Raw genomic sequence first — 24,692 nt, forward strand, 5'->3', positions numbered from 1 at the left:
TATAAAGTCTGTCCACTTAATGTAGCCTTAAGCTGTACTGATGAAAGCATTACTACCAAATTATTACTGCATTAGAACAAATATTTTTAATCATGTCTGATTTATGCATTCTCTTTTTCACATAATTTTCATTTTTGCAAAAATACAGTTTGAGATTACAAAAGAGGGTATGTGAAAGGTTCAAGTTTTTGAAGTACTCTAGAGATAGAACGAATACAGAATTTCACTAGTATTGCCTTTTGGAAGTGCTCTGGGCTCTGAATCACACTTCTTTATGTTTGGTTTAACCAGTCATTCTAGTACTATGGGTAGCTAAATATATCTACCTTACAATAAACCTCCTTCAATGCTGGACTAGATACAACACAGAATTTAACCAAAGATATTTTGAAGGCAAGAATATAGTAGAGTATACACAGTACAATCTATAAAACACTGGTGGTGGTAATATCTGGGCATCTGACTGAATCTGTTTTTCTGGACTCTATGGAGACGCCACACTCCCAAGAGAGCACCGGTTGCCCTGCACCCCGAAGCCCCAACCCTAGAAGACACAGGCAGAAGCTGTCCTCTGAGTTCCAAGGTTTGTGACCTCCTGCTTGTTTCCCTAAGGGTGTGCCATGGAGGTGTCAATTTCCACTCTGGGACCACTCTGTGAAGAACAATGTTGCTGGTGGATTTAAGAAAAAAAAAAAGGCAGCCCGGGTGGCTCAGCGGTTTAGCGCCACTTTCAGCCCAGGGTGTGATCCTGGAGACCTGAGATCGAGTCCCATGTCAGGCTCCCTGCATGGAGCCTGCTTCTCCCTCTGCCTGTTTCTGCTTCTCTCCCTCTCTCTCCCCGCCCCTCTCTCTTTCTGTCTCTCACGAATAAATAAATAAAATCTTAAAAAAAAAAAAAAAAAAAAAGAAAAGAGAAAGAAGTCTGACTCCCCTGGGAGCTAAGGGAACTGAATCCTTTAAACAGATCCAAATCTATCTCGAGTCCATTTAAGCAACGAAGAGTTATCAAGGCCTGTGGACGACTGATATGGGTGGGAAAGTGCTGATGTGCAGGACTGGGCTATCTGGAGCAATGGGTTGGGCCAGCCACATAAAGATCTGTGTGTTTCCATATATGAGATTCAACTCAAATAGAATTATGTATCTTGAATCTATAAAAGTCCTGATAAGATTTAATACACAGAGGTCTTTTTTGAAAACAAATCAAACTTCAGATTATATACATAGAAATATTTTTCTTTATCTGCTCTATTTAAAATACTGCACATCCGGCTGGGAATTGTGGTGTAACAGAAAAATCTACCTCCTCCTGCCCCCTTGGAAACTGCAACCATCCTCACACCAAGATCACAGCCCTCTGATCCCATTCTGGGGTGAACCTGCTGAGTCCTTCATATCCTACTACCAGCTGAGGTGTAGGGAGAATGTTATCTGAGAGTCTGGACAAGGATAAGCCTAGATTAATGTCACCTGGTAGCACACACAACCTGGACTTCGACCTGACATTGGCACGGGACATTGCAAAAATCAACACTTTGGGAAATGTTAGAGACGAATTATCATTGAGGCTTTTTAGACTTTTTTTTTTGATACTTCACACCAAAGTGTAACCACCTTTTATAAATGCTATTCAATTATGAAAGGCTTCTGGGATTATGTAAATCAAGACAAGTCAACTGATGACACCTCTCTTAATAGAATGAGATTATCTGGGCTTTTTTTTCCCCCCCTTCAAAGAAGAAGAAAGTAGCACAATTTAAACAGTCTGCTCATTAAAGACAATCCCTCCTTCAGCATGTAAAATCTGCAGCAATATGCCTATTGCCATTTGCTTCTCTCAGATACTCCCTCCCCAAAAGGAACTACTTCATGGTACAATTTTGCATTTTTAACTGTATGAATTAGGCATTCTTCATAAATAACAGCTATGTTCTATACACAGGAGCTCCTTTTTATTAGGGACACAGTAATGAACAATGAGCAATGTGTTCTATTATTCTTTGTCAAATCACAAAATGCTACATTAGAATAACTGTGCTGGTCAATGTAATATAGTAGATTAAATTCAACTTCTGTGGAAAAACCACTGTAAAACAGCATGATAAGAAGGCTATAAAAAATTTAATTTTACTCCAAACTCCATCACAAAAAAAATGGTGTGAAAAGTAATTTTGCATAATCAGTACACGCCATCTGGAACAATTAACCGATTTCTATAGAACTATGAGGATCAGTCATATCTGCTTATTAAAGATCAGAAATTATACAAGTAATAAATCCTTGAAAAAACTAAGCGTACTCCCGCCTGTCAACGCTATTTTAACTTCAAATACTGAAGAACGCCTGATAAGGCTGAAAAGAAGAGATTAATATATGCAAATTACATCCAGCATTTAAAATCCCCACAACTGTCTCTGGTTTTCTGTCCCTTATTGCTGCCTTTATGTTTTATTCATACACCAACTCACCTGTCACTTCATAAGCTATAATATTATGGGGGTATTATTAAACAGCATAAAGCCGTGCTTTAATTGGAAAGCTTCATTGCATTTTCCAATTATTTGGAGTAAATTAAAAGCAGATGCACATAGTTTAATAAGGAGTCTAATATCAGTTCCGGGAAATCAAAATTCATTGTCATTACTATGCCGTGATAGTTTTGCAAACTGTACTCAATTTCAGAGGTTTTCAAAAGAAAATCTGTCTATGCAATCTGTTAATTGTCATTCGGTTAATAACTGTTTAAATATCCAAACTACACAGCAGCTTCCTATTAAAAAAAAAATTAAACTATGGGGTTTATGCAAGCAAACAAATGTGGCGTGCCACTCGTGGGCTGGACTTTTCAGACTTGCCTGTGCACCTTAAAACAATGGAGGCTGGGAGAAACCCACCCACGCGCCAGTTTCGCCCGAGAGGAGGACAAAGAACGGCGGCTCGGTACTGCCACGAGCGCCAGAGGTTACAGCGCTACCAGGCAGCTCTCATTGGAAAAGGGCAGAAGCCATGCTATAAATTGCGTTTTCAGAGGTCTGTGCTGCTCAGCGAAAAATTAGCTTCCAAAGTTTTAATTGGTCCACCTAAAATAAATCCTTTTAATGAGTGAATTAACTGATTCAGGACACAAACATGGAAAAATCAAAGAAAGCAAATGTCATGAGCAATTTGTTTTGAAAAAATTGACCCCCGAAGGGCCATTTCCTTACTGGTTCTCGACCCCGGAATGGAGCGTTCCCTAGGCTCCGCGGGGGGGGGGGCTGGCCACAGTGCCTACAAGTGGGTTGCACCGCAAGACAAAGGACTGTGTTCTAAGCCATTCTATAGATTTTAAGGCACTGAATCTTAAAGGTTACTCTTCATAAGGAATCTTGCTCACAGATGTAGTTAGATTATAGCTCTGCTGCTACAAGTTGCATACATACAAATACGTGTAGCTAAAGCATTTACAAATGAAAAGTCATAGGTATTCTCCAACTAGTAACGTAACCTTTTCATTTTCATACTAAGTGACAGACTTTTTCAAATCTTAGGTGTGTAAATTATAATAGGACAAGCAGTAATTGACTTTTAAACTCCACCCACTGTGAGGGCTACAATTAATCTGTTTTCAGCACCAGAGCTGCTGCTCTGCAAAGTTCATAACTTGTAGGCTCTTTTCCCCAATCCAATTAAAACCTAAGAGTCTTTCTAAAAGGTAACAGCATAGAATGTACTCTTCATCTCCCATTTCAAAAGGCGCAGTGGCTAACACCCCAATCATCCAGGGCAAGCCCCTCCAGACCAGAGAGGACACCAAATGCTTGAACGCGAGAGCCTTCTGGCAAAGCAATGAGAAACTGTGCTCAAAGATGAAGATAAAAGCAATTCTTGTGCAGTGATCCGAAAAATAGCATCTCTTTTTTTTTTTCAAAATTACCTGTTTTAATAAAGTAGACACACTGTGCCAACTGAACCATTTAATTATCTGCAAAAATGATGAATCAAAACAATAGTTTGCAAAAATAAATGACTAACCTCTGATTAAAATGTCTGTCCTCATTAAAGCCAAATAAAATGTACAATATCTTAAAAAAAAAATGTAGCCTGAAGAAAGGAACAGTTCCTCACCATTGATAGATAGTCTGGTGTCCTCCAAGAAGATGGGGACATCTAGGAAAGTTGTTCAATCCACTCTCAAAACACAGAGAAAGGATGCCTTGGTTGCGGCTGTCTTCAGTATAGGCCTTAGAACCTGGGGCCCTGGCCTGACAGCCAGCTTTGGAGCAGGGCACTTGGTGATGTGCTCAGTGGGTGGTAGGATTCTGATGTACCCTTAAGCTAAGCCCTGGCTCACAGATATGTAAGGATTCTGGGGCAAGGAAAGGGTTGGGTTTTTTCTTTCCTTATTTTATTTTTTTTCTTTTCTCTAAAGTGTCCTGGGATAAGAGGGGCAAGAAAGAGCGAGCCACAAACCAAAAGGCAAAGATAACATCAAACCATTTCAAGGGTGGAACACAGATATTGATCCTTTGTCAATCAGAGCTAATTTGATGTGAAGGGATAAATCAGAGGCTGATTTAAATGTTGAGTTTTTTTTTTTTAAAGATTCTATTTATTTATTCATAAGAGACACACAGAGAAAGGCAAAGACACAGGCAGAGGGAGAAGCAGGCTCCACACAGGGAGCCCGACGTGGGACTCGATCCCGGGTCTCCAGGATCACGCCCTGGGTCGAAGGCAGGTGCTAAACCGCTGAGCCACCTGGGCTGCCCGAGGAGTTTGTTTTAAAATTATTTTACCCAGTAAGCAAACTAACACCTCAAGCAATTACTGATTTCTGAACTGGGATGGAGGGTTTGCCTTATGTTTATACCAGAAAGTCCCCTGTACCGGGCAGGGTCCCTGCCACTGTGAGTTCCCTTCTGGTTCTTCCCTAGTGAAGCAGCTGCTCCCTTGTCCAATTGCATTTTTAGGTGGGGTGGCTGGGGTTGTGTATCTAACTGTAGGGTGAATAAGACCAGTGCTTCCAGAATATTAAGTAGCACTATGCTGGAATAACAGTATTTATGACAGTCATACTTGCTACAACTTCTGGGGTGCCCATTCAGTATTAAGTACTGCACAAACATGATCTCTGATCCTCAAAATTACAGAAGAGAAAATTAACTGAAATGTCACATAAACTGTCACATATCTAGAAAGGGTGGATCTCAACTGATCAAACAGCAGATAGCATTGAATGCCTCCTGCCCAACCCCCCACCCCCCACTCGCCCCAAGTTGGGCCTTAGGTACATACTAGAGCATGAGAGGCATCGTTGTGCTAGCATCCCAGAAGGGATCCTGAACTCCAGCAGAGAACCCAGCACCGAACAAGTTGTTACAACCAAAAATGAATCTACTTTCTTAGAACTGGGAAACCAATCGGATGGCCAGAGTTTCACAAGAAGCATAAATAGCCAAGGGCTTGTGGCCAAAGAAGCCACCCATCTGGGCCTACAGAAGGCACAACCCTCTTTGGCAGGATAAGAGGACTCTGTAATTCATGAGCCAAAGGACCTTCCGATGGGAGTGACACTGGCATTTTATCAGCACAAGGCTCACTTACGGTAAACACGCAAGGCAATGGAACCTAAGGATGGGTGCGTTTATTGCCTCTAGGTAGCAAGCGATTAACTACCTCTAAGTGTGTCACCAGAAGCGATGCTTAGGGCCAACGAGGCAAGCTTTACTCTCTCATTCAAAATTATGGATGTTGTCTCGCCAGTGGATCATGAGATCGTTCATGCTATAAAACAAGTCAGGCGTGAGAAACCGCTCCCTGACAAAGGATCTCAGCCTTGAATGAGAGTTCCACATCGTTCATTGTCTTAGAGACAATCGAAAGACAAATCTGAGGAAGAAGGAGCCTCCTTCTCTGGGATAAGTGATAAATACATCCCATCCAAATTCTAGGCTGTAGCACTGAGATTTTTTTAAAAACATAAACAGGTGAGGGCCACCCTTGGCCATTAATAAAAAGAGGGGAAAAATGCACTGGGTATTCAGCACACCAACACCAAATGCACGACAATGGACAGATGTGGGTATTCCATCCACAGGAAAGGTGGCTTTGTTGTTCTAAAACAGATCAGAATTTCTTTTGTCCCAGTGTTAGCAAAATAATGCATTTGTTCTGCCACAAGTGAGGACACTTAGATCATGTGACAAAAGACAACTTCTGATCTCATCCCTAAACCCTATGTGGTTGTCCAACTTCCCCAGGTTCTGCCAATGCCCACATCTTTACTCACTAAGCCATCAGGAGTTTAAATGCGTTCAACACTCTCCTGGAACGTGACCCCATGCCTATCATTGTAGGTCAGCAAGGCTGATGGGTGCTTAGCACTGGTGGCAATGGCAGAACCTGGGGAGCTGGAATGAAGCAGGAGAGGGATGTGGCCTGGGTGCTGACAGGAACTCTCAGAGTCTGCAATGGCTTGGTAACCTCAGGCTCGGATGCATCCTAGGAGGCCCAATCCAGAGAATGATACTTCAAAGTAGGGGAGGCTCTAAAGTGACTGTCGGTTGAAACAAATGTCCCATTGTGGGCACAGCCAGGACAGCTGGGGCAGAAGAGGGAGAGGAGCTAAGATTCAGTTCCAGTAAGGGAAGTGGTGGGTTTGGGTCACCTTCTCTCACCACAGGGCTAAGAGGAGACCATGACATGGGAATATCCAGATGCCCAGAGCTCCCTAGACAAAGATCTCCAACAGCAAGAGCAGTGGTAGCTCCATTTACTAATGGGAAGGAGGTTCCTTGAAGCTCCTGGAATATTCCCTTTCCTGGTTGAGAAAGCTCTAAGAAGATGGGAAGAAGGAGCTCTGAAACCGTTACAATCACAGCAACACTTCTATGGCACTTTCCATGTACCAGGCATGATTCCAAGCCTTACCAACAAACCACTGTCATCCCCATTTAAGATATAAGAAAGCAAAGGCGCAGAAAGATTAAGCCTCTCACCTAAGGCCGCTCAGCTTAAGTATAGGTGCTCCATGCTCATCCCTTCACAGTTCTGCCCAGAAACAGCCAATGGGATCCAGATGCTCTGTGGCCTCAGGCCTTGTCATCAGCCCAGCATCAAGGGCCTTACTCTGATGGGGTTCCAGACAGGATGATCCAGGGAATCGTCTGAGATTTAAGCAACGCTGAGACCTAATATTCCAAGTTAGTCCCCATGTGATTCACTCTAGGTGCCATTTTCAACTTCAATTTGACGAGGGGAGGGAAATGGTCATGTGCAACCTGGAGCTGCATCTTTGGCATGGGGATTTGGAGCTTAGCAGCTAGGTCAGAGAGACTTGGGTTCGAATCTCAGGCCTCCTCCTTACTAGCAGAACTGTGGAGAGATCAAAATCTCCCCAAATCTCATTTTATTTCTCTGTAAAATAAAAATATTTATAAAGATAAAATAAGGATTTATATATAAGAGATTTGTTTTATAAGGTTTGAGTACGGAAGCTCAGTGCCAGTGGCAGCTGTGCCATACCTAAGAACTAAAGATAATAATAGTAATGGTACAAATCCTAAGGCTTTTTTGTAGGGTTTTCTTGGTAAGGATTTGTCGCAATTAAATGACAAAATGCATGCAGACTGCTTACTACAGAGTCTTGTACATGCTAAGTGCTGGAGGAAGGTTAGGTATTATTAAAATAAATTAATATAATCCATTTTAATAAAAGCAAAAACAACTTCAGCTCCCTAACTGTGTTTAAATTAAAGAAGTTGCCTTAATTATAGCATCTCCCTCTCCCGGCCAACAGTCTATTAGTGTGAAAGAGAAAGAGCTAGAAAAAGAGAGGAAAGGCTGATGTGATGTCAGCTGCCCTGAGGCAGGACTGTGTGTTTGGCCACCCAGGCTACTTCATTTACCCCAAAGAGAGACTCTGAAGAGACACTAAGAGCAGATGAAGAGCGGGGATTAAGTGTGCCCCCTTCATTGTCAGCATTTCTCTGACTCGGCCCCCAGAAAAGACCCTGTTGCTGGCTCCCGGGGCATGCAGCCTGCCAGAAAGGGAAGTGGGACAGGCAAATGCAGGCATATTTCTGCTTGACAACTGGACAAGGAAGATAAACACACAGGGAGAAAGGGGTCAGGAGGCTGGTTTTTCTCAAGTTGTTTCTCTATTCAGGGTCTTCACCATCAAGGTGGTGTTGGGATGGGATGCCTGTGAAGTCTGGGACTACAGCCACACATTGGTTGGTGACATCCTGAGCAACCAATTAGCAAACCTGTGAGGCTCCTTCCCACAGCACCCTCAACCCAGGGAGGTGGGTAGGATTGCTGCCACCTTAGATACTGGACCATGTCCAGACCACATCTGGAAGATTCTGGGAAACATTGTTCTGTTTAAATTATTGATGTTCTTGTTGCAATTACGGACACTGGGAGATTTGGGCATTTAGATCCAGGAAGCCATCATGGGGCTGGTCAGTGGGGAAACGGGGCCTGAATCTGGTGTTCCTGGCTTCTGCCCTAGTTCTTCCTGCTGCCCCTTGGCTCCTCTCCTTCCTGCCCAAGCCATCATTCTGTCACCCTCCTGAGAAAGGGCTCATGGGCTGCCAGCCACAGAAAATAGCCCACTTCTAAGTGACCATGTGTGACAGAATGTCTGTTTCCAGGGGGTGCCGAGCTAAGCCAGGCCACAGAGCCTTTACCGCAAGTTTGTTTGGACTGAGGAAGAGATTTTCTCAGAGCACACTAATTAGAGAGAAGTAATCTTATATATAAAAAGTATAGAAGAGAGGGTTAAGAAGGTGAGGGCCATGCGGGAAAGAGCCAGCATGTCCCAAGTGATAATTCTCAACAAATCTTTGGGCTCCTGCTCTGATCATAGCCCCGAAGGGGAGGTGAGTGTGGAGAGAAGGGGGTACTCCTGCAATGCTTCCTGGCTTACAAAATGTTCTTACACACCCTAGATCCTCACTCCAATGGCAGGAAGGCAGCAGTAACTACAGAATCATTTCATAGGCAATGTAACACTGGACTGTGGCATGGCTCTGACAGGGACCTGTTCACATGTGTTGTGTGGTGCACAACCTGTGTGGTCATTCACGGTGGCTCTGGTGTGATGGCCACACATGCTTCTGATACCAAGTGTACCATCAGTCCACGTGCTCATCTGTCTTCCATGGGCTTCCTATTGCCCTCGGGAGGGAATGTGGGGCTAGGCACATGGAGGCTCTCAGTGTCTTCTAAGGGAATGCAGGAGTAAGCAATATTTCTCTTTACCTTAGTTTAATTACAACCTCTGTGGTTCAAAAAGGATTGAAGGCAGTCTCCTTCCTCACTATACATGAACCTTTGCCATCTCCAAGTCTCACAGGTGAAATGTCTTCACCACGAAGCAGTGTGGGTGTACACCAGGCAGGGAGCAAGCAGTCCCAGATTGGGGTGGTGGGGGGGACTGCCTGGAAGAGGCAGTCTAGGGACAGACCTTCAAAGATGGATCCACAGAGAAGAGACGTTAGGTCAATCTGGCAATCTGGGCCATGTGACTTTAGGCAGGGGCAAGGTCACAAAGAGACAAAGGTGAGGACACAAGAGTGACCCAGGTTAGGGAGCACAGGTGAAGAGAAATGGAGAGAAGACCCTGGAAAAGTAGAGACTGGCCACCAGACAGTTTCAGTGATGGGCAAATGAGGTGTGGATTAATGCAGCTGGCCATAGACTGGGCAGGCTGATGAAGACTTTGCTCTGTAGAGCAGACTACTTTGGGGAGATGAGTCTGCTACCTGGGCAACTAGACTGAGGATAGGTGAGCCATGTCAATGAATACAGACAAGTTAAGTACGAGGCATCAAAGCCTGGTACCGCCAGGCCTGAGCCCAGCCAGCTCCGTAAGAAGGGATTTAGGAAAGCCAAGAGAGGACCCCTTTGACGTTCAGCTCCCAAAGACTCACTGGGGCCACTAGCAATGGCTGTGGATCCATATTTACTCTGAAGTAAGATGATCCAGAGCCCAGCTAAGGGGTTTTGGGAGGTCTCTCTCTTTCTGTGAAATCTGTGAGGAGGCACTTGCAGAGTGGAACACCTCCAGGAGGCGAGAGTTCCCCAAGCGCCCTGTGTGTTTGCCCGCACACGCTGTTCATTAACTTCAGTGACACAGCCATCACAGCGGATGTATAAAAGCACATCCAATTAGCCAGGCCTACATGAATATTTGCACTCTTAAATCTTTTGCATTTCGAAAGGGTTAAAGCTTATTATTAGCATATAATTTATAGTCCTTTCTCCCAGGAAAGGAATAATGCACAGTAAATGCCACATTCATTTTAATAATACATGTTACAGTCTGTGCCCAACATCTGCACAAAGGTAAAGGAGGCAGATTTTTTTGACATGTCCCACTCTGCCATCTAAACACAGGCTTTTTGTTTCTTAAGTGACGGAAGGTTTAATCAAGAAAGCAGGCAATTCATCAATCGAAACAAGGCAGCGTGCGCGCGCCTGACAGCACACACATGGTTGTGTACAGAGCGAACCTGGCCACCTGTCAACTGCACCTTTTACATCAGGATCTACAAATACACTCTGTGATCAATTCCCCATCCGCTCCCATTCATTTCTTCTTTTTCTTATTATATTTTTCTTTGCACTCGATTTTGTTGTCAGTCAGGGTGAGAATAGATGGATAGACAAGGGACGCATGGCTGTTGGAGGTGATGATAAAAATTTATATGCCTCTAAAATGACTTATTTCCTCCCTGATTTGAGCACCATTATTATAAATATTTTTTCGCTTCATTCAGGAATTTCCTCCATCTGCTATTATCTATGGCTGCGTCAAACGGATGCTTTTTTCTCAGATCCCTGCCACCCGCCACCCGCGCTCCCCCACTGAGTCTCCAACCAGTCTTTGGTGGTTCTGAAAAATCCTCTTTGGCAGGCAGGGGTCTGGACGTGAGGACACGTAAGCCACGTGAACATGTCCATGAAAGACAAAGGCCATAGTGTGGGTGGGGGTGGAGGGGGTGCCTGGGAATGCAGAGGTTGCCTGGCATTTTCACGTGTGGGACTTCCACTGCAAGACAGTGGCGTTCCCTCATTTGTGGTTATCAGTAACATCGTCACTCAACCCACACACGGCTGACACTCACCCAAACACAGGGGAAAAGGAGAACCATGGACATGCACACAGAAAATGCAGACGCAAATTCTGCCAGAATACCATAAACGTAGTGTGTGGAGCAGCTGCTGGTTAGAACACCTTACACAGAAAAAACCCACAAAAAAACAACCAGTCTTTCTCGAGCACCCTATTGTTTTGCTCTTTTAGCCTTCATTTTCTAGCCTGGCCATGCTTTATGATCATGAAAGTATTAAGTTTACTTTCAATTTTTCAGGTGAGATTTTTTTTTTCCTAATTAAAAGAGAGAAATAATGTAATCACTACAAATGAAAGGAAAATATGTTTATAATTGTTTGGTGTGCTGCAGAAGAGTTTTTAAATGATCGCACTATAAAATATACAGATTTCTTCTTTTTTTGTAGTAAGATGAAGAGCTGATGGCAGAAATTTTATCCAATTGGATGAAACATATAAATCATGAATTTCATAATACTGATAATTAAATGTCCATCTTCCAATTTAAATGAGGACTAGATTAAAACTGCATGGAGAAGGCTGATATTCAGAAATCATTAATTATTTTTAATTGCTTTGTGCTTTCCTGGTCTGATGTCAGAGTTACACACAGCTCATACACAGTTCTGTTTCAGAGGAAGCCCTCCTCCTCCCTGTACAAGTGTTGTGAGCCGACACGACAAGCCAACGGACTCAGGCTTGTCCATGCTCACAGTCCTGGCCCAACATCTTGAAAGGGGACTGGTTTTTAAGAGGGAACATCTGTGAAGGGCAATAAAAGGGTTTTTCCAGCCATGAGAAAGAACACTGGAAAAAATGAAAAGATCAAGAAAGCTAAAGGCAAAGTGACCATAGCTTCCCTCCCCCACCCCAACCCCAGCATCCCCCGTCTGCTGGGATGGTTCCAAGTTACAGCTTTTGTCTGGGTACAAGTAGGTGCCTCTTTTACTCTCAGAAGGGACAGTGTGGGCAATCAATTATATGGTCAGCCTAATACTGATGGATAAATGAAGATGTCAGCAAGGCAATCTGCCTATGTACTAAAGTGAAGAGAAGCTGGACCCCTCGGCTCCCTGCACTGTTTCAGCATTGTGGCTCAACCTGAGTTTATGGGCTGTTTGGAGATTTTTGGTTTTATTACATGCCAGTTCCAATATGCATTTGGCTTAATTTTACTATTTTACACTACTATGCCAATTTTTTCAAAAGGGAGAAAAATAATATTTTTCTTTGGAAAAAATCTTCACATGGAGATATAAATTAGTTGATAACAACAACAAAAGAATAGCACAGTGTGGTTTCCCATACCTATCGCTTCCTGTTCATTAAGTAAAACTGCCCTAAGACAGATGGCAGACATTCCTTGCTTAGAAAAAGCAAACCTGGGCAGCCTGGGTGGCTCAGTGGTTTAGTGCTGCCTTTGGCCCAGGGTGTGGTCCTGGAGACCCGGGATCGAGTCCCACGTCTGGCTCCTTGTGTGGAGCCTGCTTTTCCCTCTGCCTTGTGTCTCTGCCTCTCTCTCTCTCTCTCTCTCTGTGTGTGTGTCTCTCATGAATAAACAAAATCTTAAGAAAGAAAGAAAGAAAGAAAGAAAGAAAGAAAGAAAGAAAGAAAGAAAGAAAAAGCAATCCTGGGCACCTTGTTCATGGCTGGCTGAGCTGCTCCATTGGGGAACCTCTGGCACAGGTGTGTCCTCTAGGTTGGACAGGAAGCCAGGAAGCCAGGAAGCTCCTCATTCCTGATATCCCCCAGGTCTCTAATCCCTAAGACATGTGACACTCAACACAAGAACATTTAAGAAACATTTCACTTAGCCACCAAGCATCTTAGGGGTTCAAAGAAAACCAGATCCCCCAATACATGGGCACCTGGGCTGTCTTCCTCAAACTCACTGAAAAGTGGTTGTTCTGTGGTCCACAGCCTTGTACAGGGTCCTGTTTATGAGGACAAATTTCATAAAAGGAATAGTTAGGTTCTTCCAAAGCAATCAGCTTGGTTTTACACTTATCTATACAGATTGTCCTGATTTAGAACCAAATCCAGACCTCCTTCGTGCAAAAGCTTGCCCACAGCCCACACCTGCCTTTTCCACCCTATATTTTTATTTGCTTTTATTTTTTCACTTCCATTTTCATTTGATTACATGCATTTTTCGAGCTGCCTCATATCTTTCTGGAGTAGGTGGACTAGAAATAAATGGTCATCTAGACATCTAAAATAATTTTAAAGGAAGGAAAAGCATAGGAGACTATCATTCAGGACTAAAGCAAAGACTTTCCAGGACAGAGAAGATATGGTTTTCTTCCTCTCTTTTTTTAAGATTTATTTTATTTATGGGGTGGATGGCAGAAGGAGAGACAGGACTCGATCCCATGACACTGAGCTAAAATTAAGAGTTGGCTGCTTAACTGGGCCACCCAGGCACCCCAAGAAGAGAGAAGATATTCTTAAAAAAGAAAACTAATAGCCCCCAAGAGGCCTGACAAGGACACTGAGGAATAGGGCTTTGGGGTAGAATCTAGAAAATCAACTAGGCCCCGAGGAAAGACCTCCCAGGAGGTAAGGTCTTAAGAGGGACACACTCGTTAGAAAGTTGCTGGGGAAGTATGAGCCGGTAAGCTGCCATTTGTCAAATGTAAGAATTAAACTTAAAAAAAGTGGTTTGCCAACTCTAACATACATAGATACCAGAGTGAGCCAAACCAGGCACCCATCACTTGATTTCTATCTCCTCTTTCAAGGAAAACAGTCCTTAAGCCCCAACAAGTAGAGCGACAGGGTGATGTGGGGTTTGGGGAACAAGACAGGTGAGGAGATGGCTTGAGCAGCTGGGCTGTCGCAATCTGTGTCTCTAACACTGGCAGAACAGGCCAGATGGTGTTAGGCTGGCGGTCAGTGGTCTTTGGGGGACATCAATGGACAGGAGGTTCTAGCAACTGGACAAGAGGGGAAAAAAAAACCAAACCTATCTTCTCAAAAAGGGACCATAATAAAATTATTGATCTGTAGCCTGGAAGTGATTTTTAGCAGAATTCAGAAACCTACTGAGTCAGGGGGCTTGGGAGCACACAGAAAAAGACAAGGTGATCATGGGGCCCAGCAGGGCTTGCCAAGAGAGCATGCCAAATGGACTCAGGGTCTAAACAATTTTCTTTCTTTCTTTCTTTCTTTCTTTCTTTCTTTCTTTCTTTCTTTCTATTTATTTATTTATTTATTTATTTATTTATTTATTTATTTATTTATTTTTAAGATTTATTTGAGAGAAAGCATGTGAGGAGGGGGAGGGGCAGAGGAGAGAGAGAGTCCAGGAGTAGACTCTGCACTAAGTGGGAGCCTGCTGTGGGGCTTGATCCCAGGACCCTGAGATCATGATCTGAGCCGAAATCAAAAGTCAGCCACTTACGACTGCACCACCCAAGTGCCCCCAAACTTGTTCTTATTATAAAAGTAACACTTGCCAACAAAGAGAAATGAGAAACTGCAAAGAAGGAAAAAAGAAGAAAAGAGCAGGAAAGGCTGGTGAAAACCACTGTAAACACTTTGGGTGGGTACATTTCCAGATATTTGGATTGTTTTTTTGTTTTTTGTTTTGGAGAGACAGAGAGAGAGAGACCATGTGCAAGTAGGAGAGGGGCAGAGGGAGAGAGTATCTCAAGCAGACTTCATGCTGAACACAGAGCCTGACATGGGGCTCAATCCCACAACCCTGAGATCATGACCTGAATGGAAATCAAGAAGAGTCAGATGTTCAACCAACTGAGCTGCCCAGGCATTCCTGGATATTTTTAAAAATGCGATCACATTGCACATTCTGGTTGTCACTTACTAACATTCACCCACACTTTTTTAACCAAATCATCATTTTCTGATGCCTGAAGAGTTAAGGCCATTAGAAGGACGTTTCATAATTTAACCCTTTGCTTTTGTTTTGGACATTTAAGTGTTCCATACCCAGGACGCCTGGGTGGCTCAGTGGTTAGGCATCTGCCTTTGGCTCAGGGAGTGATCTGGAGTCCTGGAATGGAGTCCCACATCAGGCTCCCTGCATGGAGCCTGCTTCTCCCTCTGCCTCTGTTTCTGCCTCCGTCTCTGACTATCTCTCATGAATAAATAAAATCTTAAAAAAAAAAAAAGGGTTCCATCCCTTAACCCTTTTTTCTAAGTATTATTTTTAAGAAGGAACAGTGCTCATCCTGTGGATAAACCTTTTCGTACACCTCTAAGTATTTTTCAGAAGGAATTTTTACTGGTGGAAGTGTGAGGCAAAGGCAGGCTTTGATGAGGGTATAAGGGACATGAGCTTCTCTGGATTTGAGCACTGAGTTAGCAGAAGCCCCTCACACCACTTCTGTGGGCAACAGAGAACTGTTGGCCCAACGGATGGCACATTTTGGCTGATGGAACGCATCTATACCCCAAATGGCTGGATGGATACGAACATGCAGAAAGAGCCCAGCTGAACCAGAGAGGGCCTTGCAGAGATGGAACAGGCTGGTCGGAGGTGATGGTCCCAGACACTGAAGGCATGCAAGCAACAGCACATCAGGATGATCACCTGCCCCAGAGGTCAGAAAGGGTATTCCTGGGCAGGGCAGACACTGAGCTAAAGACTCTCTTCCTTCCCATCAACAGTTCACGAGCACCTCTGCGTGCTAGGGCCTGAACTCTGTCATGTCTCCTCCCCTTAATCCAGCACCTCTGAGCACTGTCCCTCCTTCTGTAGGCCTGACAGATGTGAACAGTCTCAGTGGAAGATATAGGAGAAGGACCAGATTAACAAGTATGCCTTTGAGAAAGCACTGAAATATAAATATTTAAATAACCACACATACAAGTTAAATGTGGGCTGCTCACTTTCCAAAATGACAGTTTGGAAATCTACTTAACTTAGGAAGGGCCTGCAAATGAAGGGAGCCCTAAATAAATGTTTTCAGGAATGATCCAGAGTGTACTGGGAGCATGTACCAAAGGCTTAGCCCTTGAAGCCTGTGGCAAATGTGTGCCAGAGCTGGTTCATAAGGAGAACAGTTTGATGATTCAATTTAATACCAGCAGAGCTCCAGCTACCACGCATCAGGCACTGGGCAAGGGCTAGGGCCTGGGGCACACTTTTGCCTTGACTGCTTTTGGAATAAACCACTGAAACCTTAACTTTGCAGTACCAAACTGAGACGTGCCACTCAATGCCAAATACTGCTTGGGGTGGGGGGGAGAGGTGGTCTCTGTTCTCTTCGAGCAGAACGGCTCGCAGGCAGGCAGCCGGTGGTGGGTGGGCAGGCTTCCCAGCTATACCAGGATTGCCCAGTGCTGAGCTTGCAGCCTTATGGAGCCGGCAGGTCCTGCGGGTTCTTTCTGGCAGCATGACAACAAAGCAGTCTCGAGCCCTGGTGGAGCAATTTGGTGCCTACAGCCGCTGAGGAGCCAGGGGCTGCCTGCTGATGTGAGGCAGCCTCAACTACTTCTGCTTGGAAGATAAAAATCCAACTGACTGCCACTTACATAAATGTAACAGGAAGTTTCTGAATGGCTTCCCCTGTGTCTTGAGGCTGTTACCCTGGTATTGCTAAACTAACAGCTGAAATGAATGCAGACAACACCTCATCAAAGCTGCGGGACGAGGAGGCCATGGTCCAGAGGCAGACAGGAACATTCCTGCCAAACCAGAGGAGATTTCACTCTGTAGGCCCTTTACTGCAGAAATGCCAACAGCTGGGAAAGCCATCAGAGAACCCAGGTAAGGCGGGGATAGCTGAACACTGTGGCTGGAAGAGAATTTGCAAGCTGGAGGGAAAAAAATCATGTTTTGATTGAGCTTTCCTTATGTGCATTCGGAACGGGGTTGCCCTGCTGGATTTCACAGACCTGTTTTGCACCACTATGTCACAAAGCATCTGGGGAAATATTCAGCTTTTCTAGGTCATCTTTCCATACTTGTTATGCTCCTTGTCAACTTTGCTGAAATAGCCACAGCACAGAAGAAATTCTCCCTAGAGGTGCTTTTCTGAGACAACATGCTCCTGGAGTGGGGCTGGGTACCAAGTTCTTTGAGAACATCCCAGGTCTTCCTTTTCCCCACCCAGAAAGGGAACAACTGGCTTTTGCTTATACTTCCAAACCTATTAGGGAGTGATCATAACAAGAGAAACTGATACTGACATGAATTATACCATTGTTCTATTTCATCTATTTAGTAACCCCAAGTTGCAATTTTTAGAAAAAAGATTATCTTTTAAATAACGGATTCATTATGGTACATGAATGAATGCCATGTTCCCGTGTTCAAAACGTCACTCACCATTAAGGATGTGCACTGGTAAGTGGCACCGATTTGCCACTTCCCCCTTAGATACGAATGCCCCTGACTAGAGGCCAAGGATAATCAGAGGTGAGCCGGTGGGTTTTCTTGGCTCTTAGCGGGTCACCTGTGCTGCCAGGCATCTAATGAATCTCCCCCCTGCAATTGGGCCCATAGGTGTTCCCCTCCCTGGGTGAAGGTGGGAGGGCAAACTTGTACTGCTGAGGTCCCTGCCAAGGTAATGCCATTAATTTCAAGGCTGAGTTCAGAAATCACAAACCCCGGGATCCCTGGGTGGTACAGTGGTTTGGTGCCTGCCTTTGGCCCAGGGCGCAATCCTGGAGACCCGGGATCGAATCCCACTTCGGGCTCCTGGTGCATGGAGCCTGCTTCTCCCTCTGCTTATGTCTCTGCCTCTCTCTCTTTCTCTCTCTGTGACTATCATAAAAAAAAAAAAAAAAAAGAAATCACAAACCCCTACAATGGGGGTCAGAAGGGGAGACCACCACCATCCCTGCTAGCTGCAAACCTCGCTTTGGGAAATGAGTGGTAAGGACAGACCTGGACACAGGTTGGGTGGGCGGACTGGGCCTCAGCTCTGTGCTGCTCCCAAGATCCTTTGGGAAACCTTCCCTGGCTCTGGCAAGTGAACGATGCAGCGGCTATTCTCTGGAAATTTCCCTTCAAGCTTGTGAAATCCACACAGTTTTTCATCATTAGTTTCAAAACACAGAGTATCTGGCCCTTTGTTAAGTGCTGAGGTGACACAAGGGAAAGGAAAGGGCTGATCTCCACAGGAAACAGGCTCCTTGCAGGGTGAAAAAGAGAAGTAAGAGAGATGCCACTCAATGCCAGGAGACAGGCGGAGGGAGGTGGTGCCCGAGACATAGACACAGTAGCTGGCCGTTAGCAGAGGCCCCACATACCTGATATGGCATACAGATTGGAGTGCTGGTACTCATAGTCAGCCCGAGTGCTGTTTCTGCCTCGGAAGGTAGCAGGGAGCGTTAGTGAGATGTGCCTAAGAAAGAGAGGAGAAAGGAAGTTAAAGGGCGCACAGAGCATTCCCCAAAGGCTCAGAAAGCACCCGTGCCACCAACAGCCCACAGCAGCACAGAGCAGGAGGTGGTCCCCCCCAACCCCAAAAGTTCGAATCCCCCCAGGGAATTCAGAAGTTTCCAGACATCAGCAGCTGCCTTTTTCAATTCTAAGAAGAACATCCAAGTGGAGGAAAAGGCTTCCCAAGCCTTATGGCATGTGCCAAGCTCTTGAAGGAGCCTGGCGACCTCGTCTAGATCTCTGCCCACTGGGCAAAACACACCAACAGGAGCAGAACACTTGGGCTCGGAACAGGAGCCCTGGTGTATTCTGATGTCTTGCTTTCATTATCCATCCAATGGCTCTCATTCCTGTCCTGCAGGGCCACTGAGGAGGAGGCATGAGAAGTACTTTGCGAATGAATGTTATTGTTACCATGCAAGTCTACGAAAACCACTGCTGCTGAGACTCAGAATGGCAGGCTTTTCCGTACTGCTATGTGTGTATGTTTGCCCTCCGGCAGGAGCGCACAGTAGGTGTTCAGGAAATCACCTTGGACTGATCCAGCACTGCCTTTTATGGTGCAGGTGTTGGCCATGAAAGCTCGAGGCGCCCACAGAGCGTGAGTGGGTATTCAGTCAAAGTAAAGAATACATTTGGTGTGGTCATCAGCTGCCATTAGCAAATGCAAAAAAGATGAAAATGATAGGGAACAGATTTCAAACCTATCAGGTCTCAGGCAGCCCAGGTGGCTCAGCGGTTTAGTGCCGCCTTCAGCCCAGGGCATGATCCTGGAGACCTGGGATCGAGACCCACGTCGGGCTTCCTGCATGGAGCTTGTTTCTCCCTCTGCCTCTGTCTCTGCCTCTCTCTCTCTTTCTCTGTATTCTCATGAATAAATAAAATCTTAAAAAAAAACCCTAGTATTTTTTTTAATTAATTAATTAATTTATGATAGTCACAGAGAGAGAGAGAGAGAGAGAGGGGCAGAGACACAGGCAGAGGGAGAAGCAGGCTCCATGCACCAGGAACCCGATGTGGGATTCGATCCTGGGTCTCCAGGGTCACGCCCTGGGCCAAAGGCAGGCGCTAAACCACTGCGCCACCCAGGGATCCCCTAAACCTAGTATCTTAAAAAAAAAAAAAACAACAACAACAGGTCTGGGCGACAAACAACAATAAAGCCTCGCACTGGTGGGACTGGGGATTGGCTTGAACTAGCTTGGTAGCCTGAGTTTTGGCCACACTCAGTCATTTCCAGAAGGGAAAGGTCCGAGGAAGGGAGCATTTATTATATAAAGAAAGTTTTATATTGTACGTGTTATTTTACATACAGCCAATACATGAACTCTAGGAATGACTCTTGTACATACAGGCTCCTGGGAGGGAAGGTTCTTTAGGCAAGCTCTGGTCCCACAGAGCCAGGAGTGAGCAGAAGCCTCTCGGAGACAAGATGAGCACCAGAGACTGTAAAGGCACATGGTTTCCCATGCTGCAGGGTGAGCAGCAAAAACAAACAAACATCTGTGCCACAGAACAGCCTGGCTCAACCAGGCAGGGGCAGGGAGCTTTGCCGAGCACTGGTAGTACTCAGGGCTATAGCAGAGCTAGCAGACCTAAGGATAGGGACACTCTGACATGTGTGGAGCAAATCTGAGTGTCTGCTCATTACTGATGCTAGCTAAGAATGTGGAGGTGAGTTCCCTGAAGGAGCTTCCAGGCTATAGGGGACCAAGGTGCAGAAATAAATCACCATATCCAACAGGACATACACCTGGGTGCTGAGTGAGCACATGGGTTCCAATGAAGGGCCTGGGTTTCTAGTGACACCTTCTCAGAGGAGGACATGGGTACTAATGGAGTAAAAGGGACTCGCTGGGGAGTCAGGGAAAGCCAACACTCTGGTGCAGGGTCAGGGTACATGTGGAAGTGAGACTGGAAAGGCAGACTGGGGCCCAGTTGGAAAAGATACCCACCAAGGCCATGCTGTAAGACTTCATCCCCTAGGATAAGGGTTCCTAACTCTGTTCTGCCCATCACAGCACAAACGAAGGCATTAGAGCTGCCTGGGAACTTGCTAACAATCCAGATTCACAGCCACAGCCCTGGGGAGTCCGGTTCAGTGGGCTGGGGGTGCAGCCAGAAATCTATTTTTAACAAGCTCCAGCAGTGACTCTGAAGGTTGGCCAGGTTTGGGACCCTGAGAGGATAAGGAGCAGCTGCAGAGGGTTTTACACAGTTGATCAACGCCTCTGACCACAGCACTTAGTCAATGAAGCCAAGCAAACAGAAGAATGAATTATTGACTGTGGTTGTGGTTGAGCAGAGCTAAAATGATGACAGGTGACCCTGCAGAGGGTGCCCACCATGTGCCAGGCCTCCAAGGATGCAGAACTCACACAGTCTCTTCTGGCTCCTCGTGCTGCCTTACAGATGAGTGCAGGGCTGGCTGCATGACGTGCAGGGCCCAGTGCTAAATGAGAATGTGAGGTCCTGGTTCAAATATTCAAAATGGTGACAGCAGAGCAGTACGCCAAACTTAGGGCCCTTCTGAGCCTGGAGCCTGGTGGGATGGTGCTAGCTGCACATCCGTGAAGCTGGCTGAGGTGGATGGATGCTGCTATGACACCCAGTGTACCACAGTGAGGGGACTTGCAGAAGCCATGGAAGAGCTACACTCCAGGGCTGGCTGCCATACCTTAAAATCTCTAAACCAATTTCAAAAGGTGCATCCAACCAAACTAAGGGCATCACACATCTATCCAGGGCAGTGGCTCCTCCAGTGGCTGGAGGCATTCAGGAAGGTGGGTGGAGCAGGTGGGTGTTAGCAGAACTTTGGAAGACAGGCAGACCTGAATGATGGCAAAGAAGCCACTCAGAAGCTAGAAAACAGGGTCAGCCCAGCTGTTCAGCAGTTAAAGATGGGCCGAGAGTGTGGCAGGAGAAAATGCAGATGGGACCTTAGACTGGCAGGACAGGCAGGGCCCCCTGTGTGCACAGAGCTGGCCCTGCAGTAGGGCAAGTGGGGCATGAAAGTGCCCACAGAGTTACAGGAACACCTGCTTACAAATGGGATCATGCATGGACAACAGGAAGTGCTGTGCTGGGGGAGAACTGAGTATGGCCAGGCTGGGGGCGAAGGGGGGAATGGGAGCAGGGAGCTCCAGGCTCCGCAAGGAGCCTCCTAAGTGGTAGGAAGTCTGGTGGAGGGAAAACCTGGCAGGAGGTGGAGTAGCCGGAGCCTGAAGGCCAGAAGGAATGGGACCAGGCTGAAGATGGCTGCGAGGCCACAGCACAGTGGGGCCCTGCATGAGCTCTGACTTGATCCAGAAGGATTTTTAAGTAGACATGTGACAAGATCCAATTTGCAATTTTAAAAGGGGATCCCTGGGTGGCTCAGCGGTTTAGCACCTGCCTTGGGCCCAGGGCATGGTCCTGGGGACCCAGGATCGAGTCCTGCATTGGGCTCCCTGCATGGAGCCTGCTTCTCCCTCTGCCTGTGTCTCTGCCTCTCTCTCTGTGTATGTGTCTATCATGAATAAATAAATAAAATCTTTAAAAAATAAAAATAAAAGATTGTCTACCTGTGGCCAAGTGAGGAAATAAAACTGAGATGCCATGGTAGGCAGGAATGGAGCAGCAACTTACAGTAGGGATTCTCATGAAACTGCAATTATTGAGCACTTACTGTATGTAGACCCTTCACAGTTCCTGTCGAAGTGTTCAACTACAACATTCCGAACAAACAGTCTGGGGGAAAATTCTATGGTATACAGGACTTAAAAACGAAGGCTATACCAGAGAAATCAAGGTGTCTGGCCCCTTAGCTGCCCCACCCGATGTGCAGTCCCTGGTCTCAACTTTCCTGCTTCTCTGGGGCATTTGACTGAGCCTGGCTGATGTGCTCTGCAACCCTCCCTCCCTTTGACCAGCCTCTCTTCCTTGCAGATGGTCCTTTCTGGCTCCTTCAAATTTTTAGACATTGCAGTTTATAAGGGTTCTGGCTGAGCTTTCTCCTCATTCCACATGCCTTCCCTTGGCACCCTCATCCCTAGCCATCCTCTGACTTTAGCTGTCCTCACACAACAGCCTGTCTCTCCTGACTCTGCCTCTTGTCACTGTCTACTTCTCCCTCAACCCAGAAGAGGGAAAGTCCTGTAAATCTCTGATTATGCTGCATGTTGTTCATGCATTTGCCTTTTTATCCAGGCTGCTCCCCTTCCTAGACTCTCCATTTCTTCCTTTTTTTTTTTTTTTAAAGATTTTATTTGTTTACTCATGAGACACACATACATAGAGGCAGAGACACAGGCAGAGGGAGAGGCAGGCTCCCAGTGGAGAGCCTGATGCAGGATTCCATCCCAGGATCATGACCTGAGCCAAAGGCAGGTGCTCAACCACTGAGCCACCCAGGTGTCCCTCTCCTTTTCTTCCTTGCCTGCTTTCCAAACTCCCATTCATCCCTCAAGACTCCACCTAAACATGCCTTCTTTAGTACAAATTTCCCCGGGCTTGTTCCAGGCTCACTGGGTGCCTGCATGTCCCCCTTCTCTCCAGTTTGCACAAGATACTTGAGCATTTGATACAAGCCTGTCTTCCTAACATGACTGTGACCTCCTCAAGGGCAGGGACAAAGCTCTTCAATTTTGTACCCCATTTTCTAGGACAATTTTTGACCTAGAGCAGACAACTATTGAACATGTGTTTACCAAATCAAGTGTTGAATCTACTCCATTAAAACCTCTGTATCTTTTTGATATAAACTACTATAGCATCTATTATTCCATTTTTGCACATATGTGTTTGCCAATCAGACTCAAGAGGTCTCTGTATTATACCATGCACCCCATTCCTCTCTGCACTGGAAGAAAACAGGTATGATGTAAGAAGAAATCAGTGGTGGCAATGGGGAATGGTGGTGGTGGGGCATAGAGAGCAAGTTTCTGATCTCCTATAGACAACGTGTGGTTGACAGAGTACATGTGAAATTAAAAGAGATTTGAGTTGCAGACCTGACTGTATCTTTTATGGAGTAACAGCTCAAGAGGAATGTGGTGGGCTAAAATGAAGTCAACTCAAACTCCAGCTTTAGTGGGACTATGATGCCGCATCCAGAGAGGAGAGAGGCCCTGGACTAGGGACAGCATTAGAGAGAAGAGTTGCTATGCTGCAAACATCTGCTTTTCACTTGTGTTGTTTGGACACAGGAAGGAGGGGACACAGAGACGGGAGGATGAAAAAGCACAGCAAAGCCTCCCTTAATGAGAAAGGACAGTTGGAGCTGAGGGGACAGATAACCTGTGGTTAAAGAGGAAGAGAGGGTCACCTGCTGAAGGAGAAGTGGCCCAGAGGCACTTCAGTGTCAGATTAGCCTGAAAGTGACAGACAATGGGAACCAGGGAGGCTCTGCAATCAGCAGAGTCTCAGAGCAAAAGGAGATTCTAGTTCCCCGGAGTGGGGGAACCCCATGCCAGGCACTGCACTGGGTTCCTTCACAGACACTCCTCGCCTCATCCTCTTGGCAACCTTTTCAGATAGGAATAGTTAACTCCACTCAATAGAGCAGGGAACGGGGCCCTCAGAGGTAAAGCTGACCAACAGAAAGCAGGGAATTAGTGAAAAGGTTCGTCCATGTGTCCTCTGGGGGTTGTTACTATTATCTGAAAGTTACCTGTTGTATCATCTTGACTGTCAGGTATACAGAGTGAGGACTGCACAGTCCATCTCAAGACTCTTTTGAAAGGGATGATGCCAAGGACTCAACATCTCAGCCACCTACTAGCTTGATGACCCTGGCATGCAGGCCACAGTCCCTCTGATATCATGTCATAAAGGGAAAAGCAACAGATTTGGATGACCTGTGGCTCAACCACATACCCAGGAGGTAGAGCAGTGGTGGCAGTTAATAGTACCAACCCTAGAGTCAGCCTGGCATAGGTTCAAATCCCAGCACCACCCCCAGGAGCCGGGTGCCCTTCAAGTGACAGCATGTTGCCTCCAAGTGCACACCTTGCTACCATGTAGAGCAGCCCATCCCTCCTCTTTGAATTTGTCTTGTTCATGGTCCCTGTACTCACATCCTCTAACCTTATCAGCTCTCTATACTTTCATTCCTGCCTCAGGGCCTTTGTACTTATTTCCTCTGCCTTTAACACTCTTCCCCCAGCTCTCCTGGCTGGCTCCTCCCCCAGGCAGGGTACCCCCTAGATGCCTTCTGGGGTACCTTGCCTCCAGTTGCTCTTATGACACCCCACT

The 24,692-nt window shown here is 45.9% G+C and overlaps 1 protein-coding gene across 11 annotated transcripts in view; it reads right to left on the reverse strand.

Moving 5' to 3' along the window:
* The window catches only part of MVB12B (multivesicular body subunit 12B), a 187,366-nt gene that overhangs the window by 63,442 nt on the left and 99,232 nt on the right, over positions 1 to 24,692 (reverse strand). For all 11 annotated transcript variants that reach the window (XM_072748598.1, XM_072748596.1, XM_072748599.1 and 8 more), the window contains one exon: positions 18,326 to 18,420. In XM_072748598.1, the coding sequence (XP_072604699.1) occupies positions 18,326 to 18,420 (95 nt within the window). The remainder of the gene's footprint in view (positions 1 to 18,325; positions 18,421 to 24,692) is intronic.

The sequence above is a fragment of the Vulpes vulpes genome, chromosome 2 (genome assembly GCF_048418805.1).
Source record: "Vulpes vulpes isolate BD-2025 chromosome 2, VulVul3, whole genome shotgun sequence".
NCBI lineage: Eukaryota > Metazoa > Chordata > Mammalia > Carnivora > Canidae > Vulpes > Vulpes vulpes.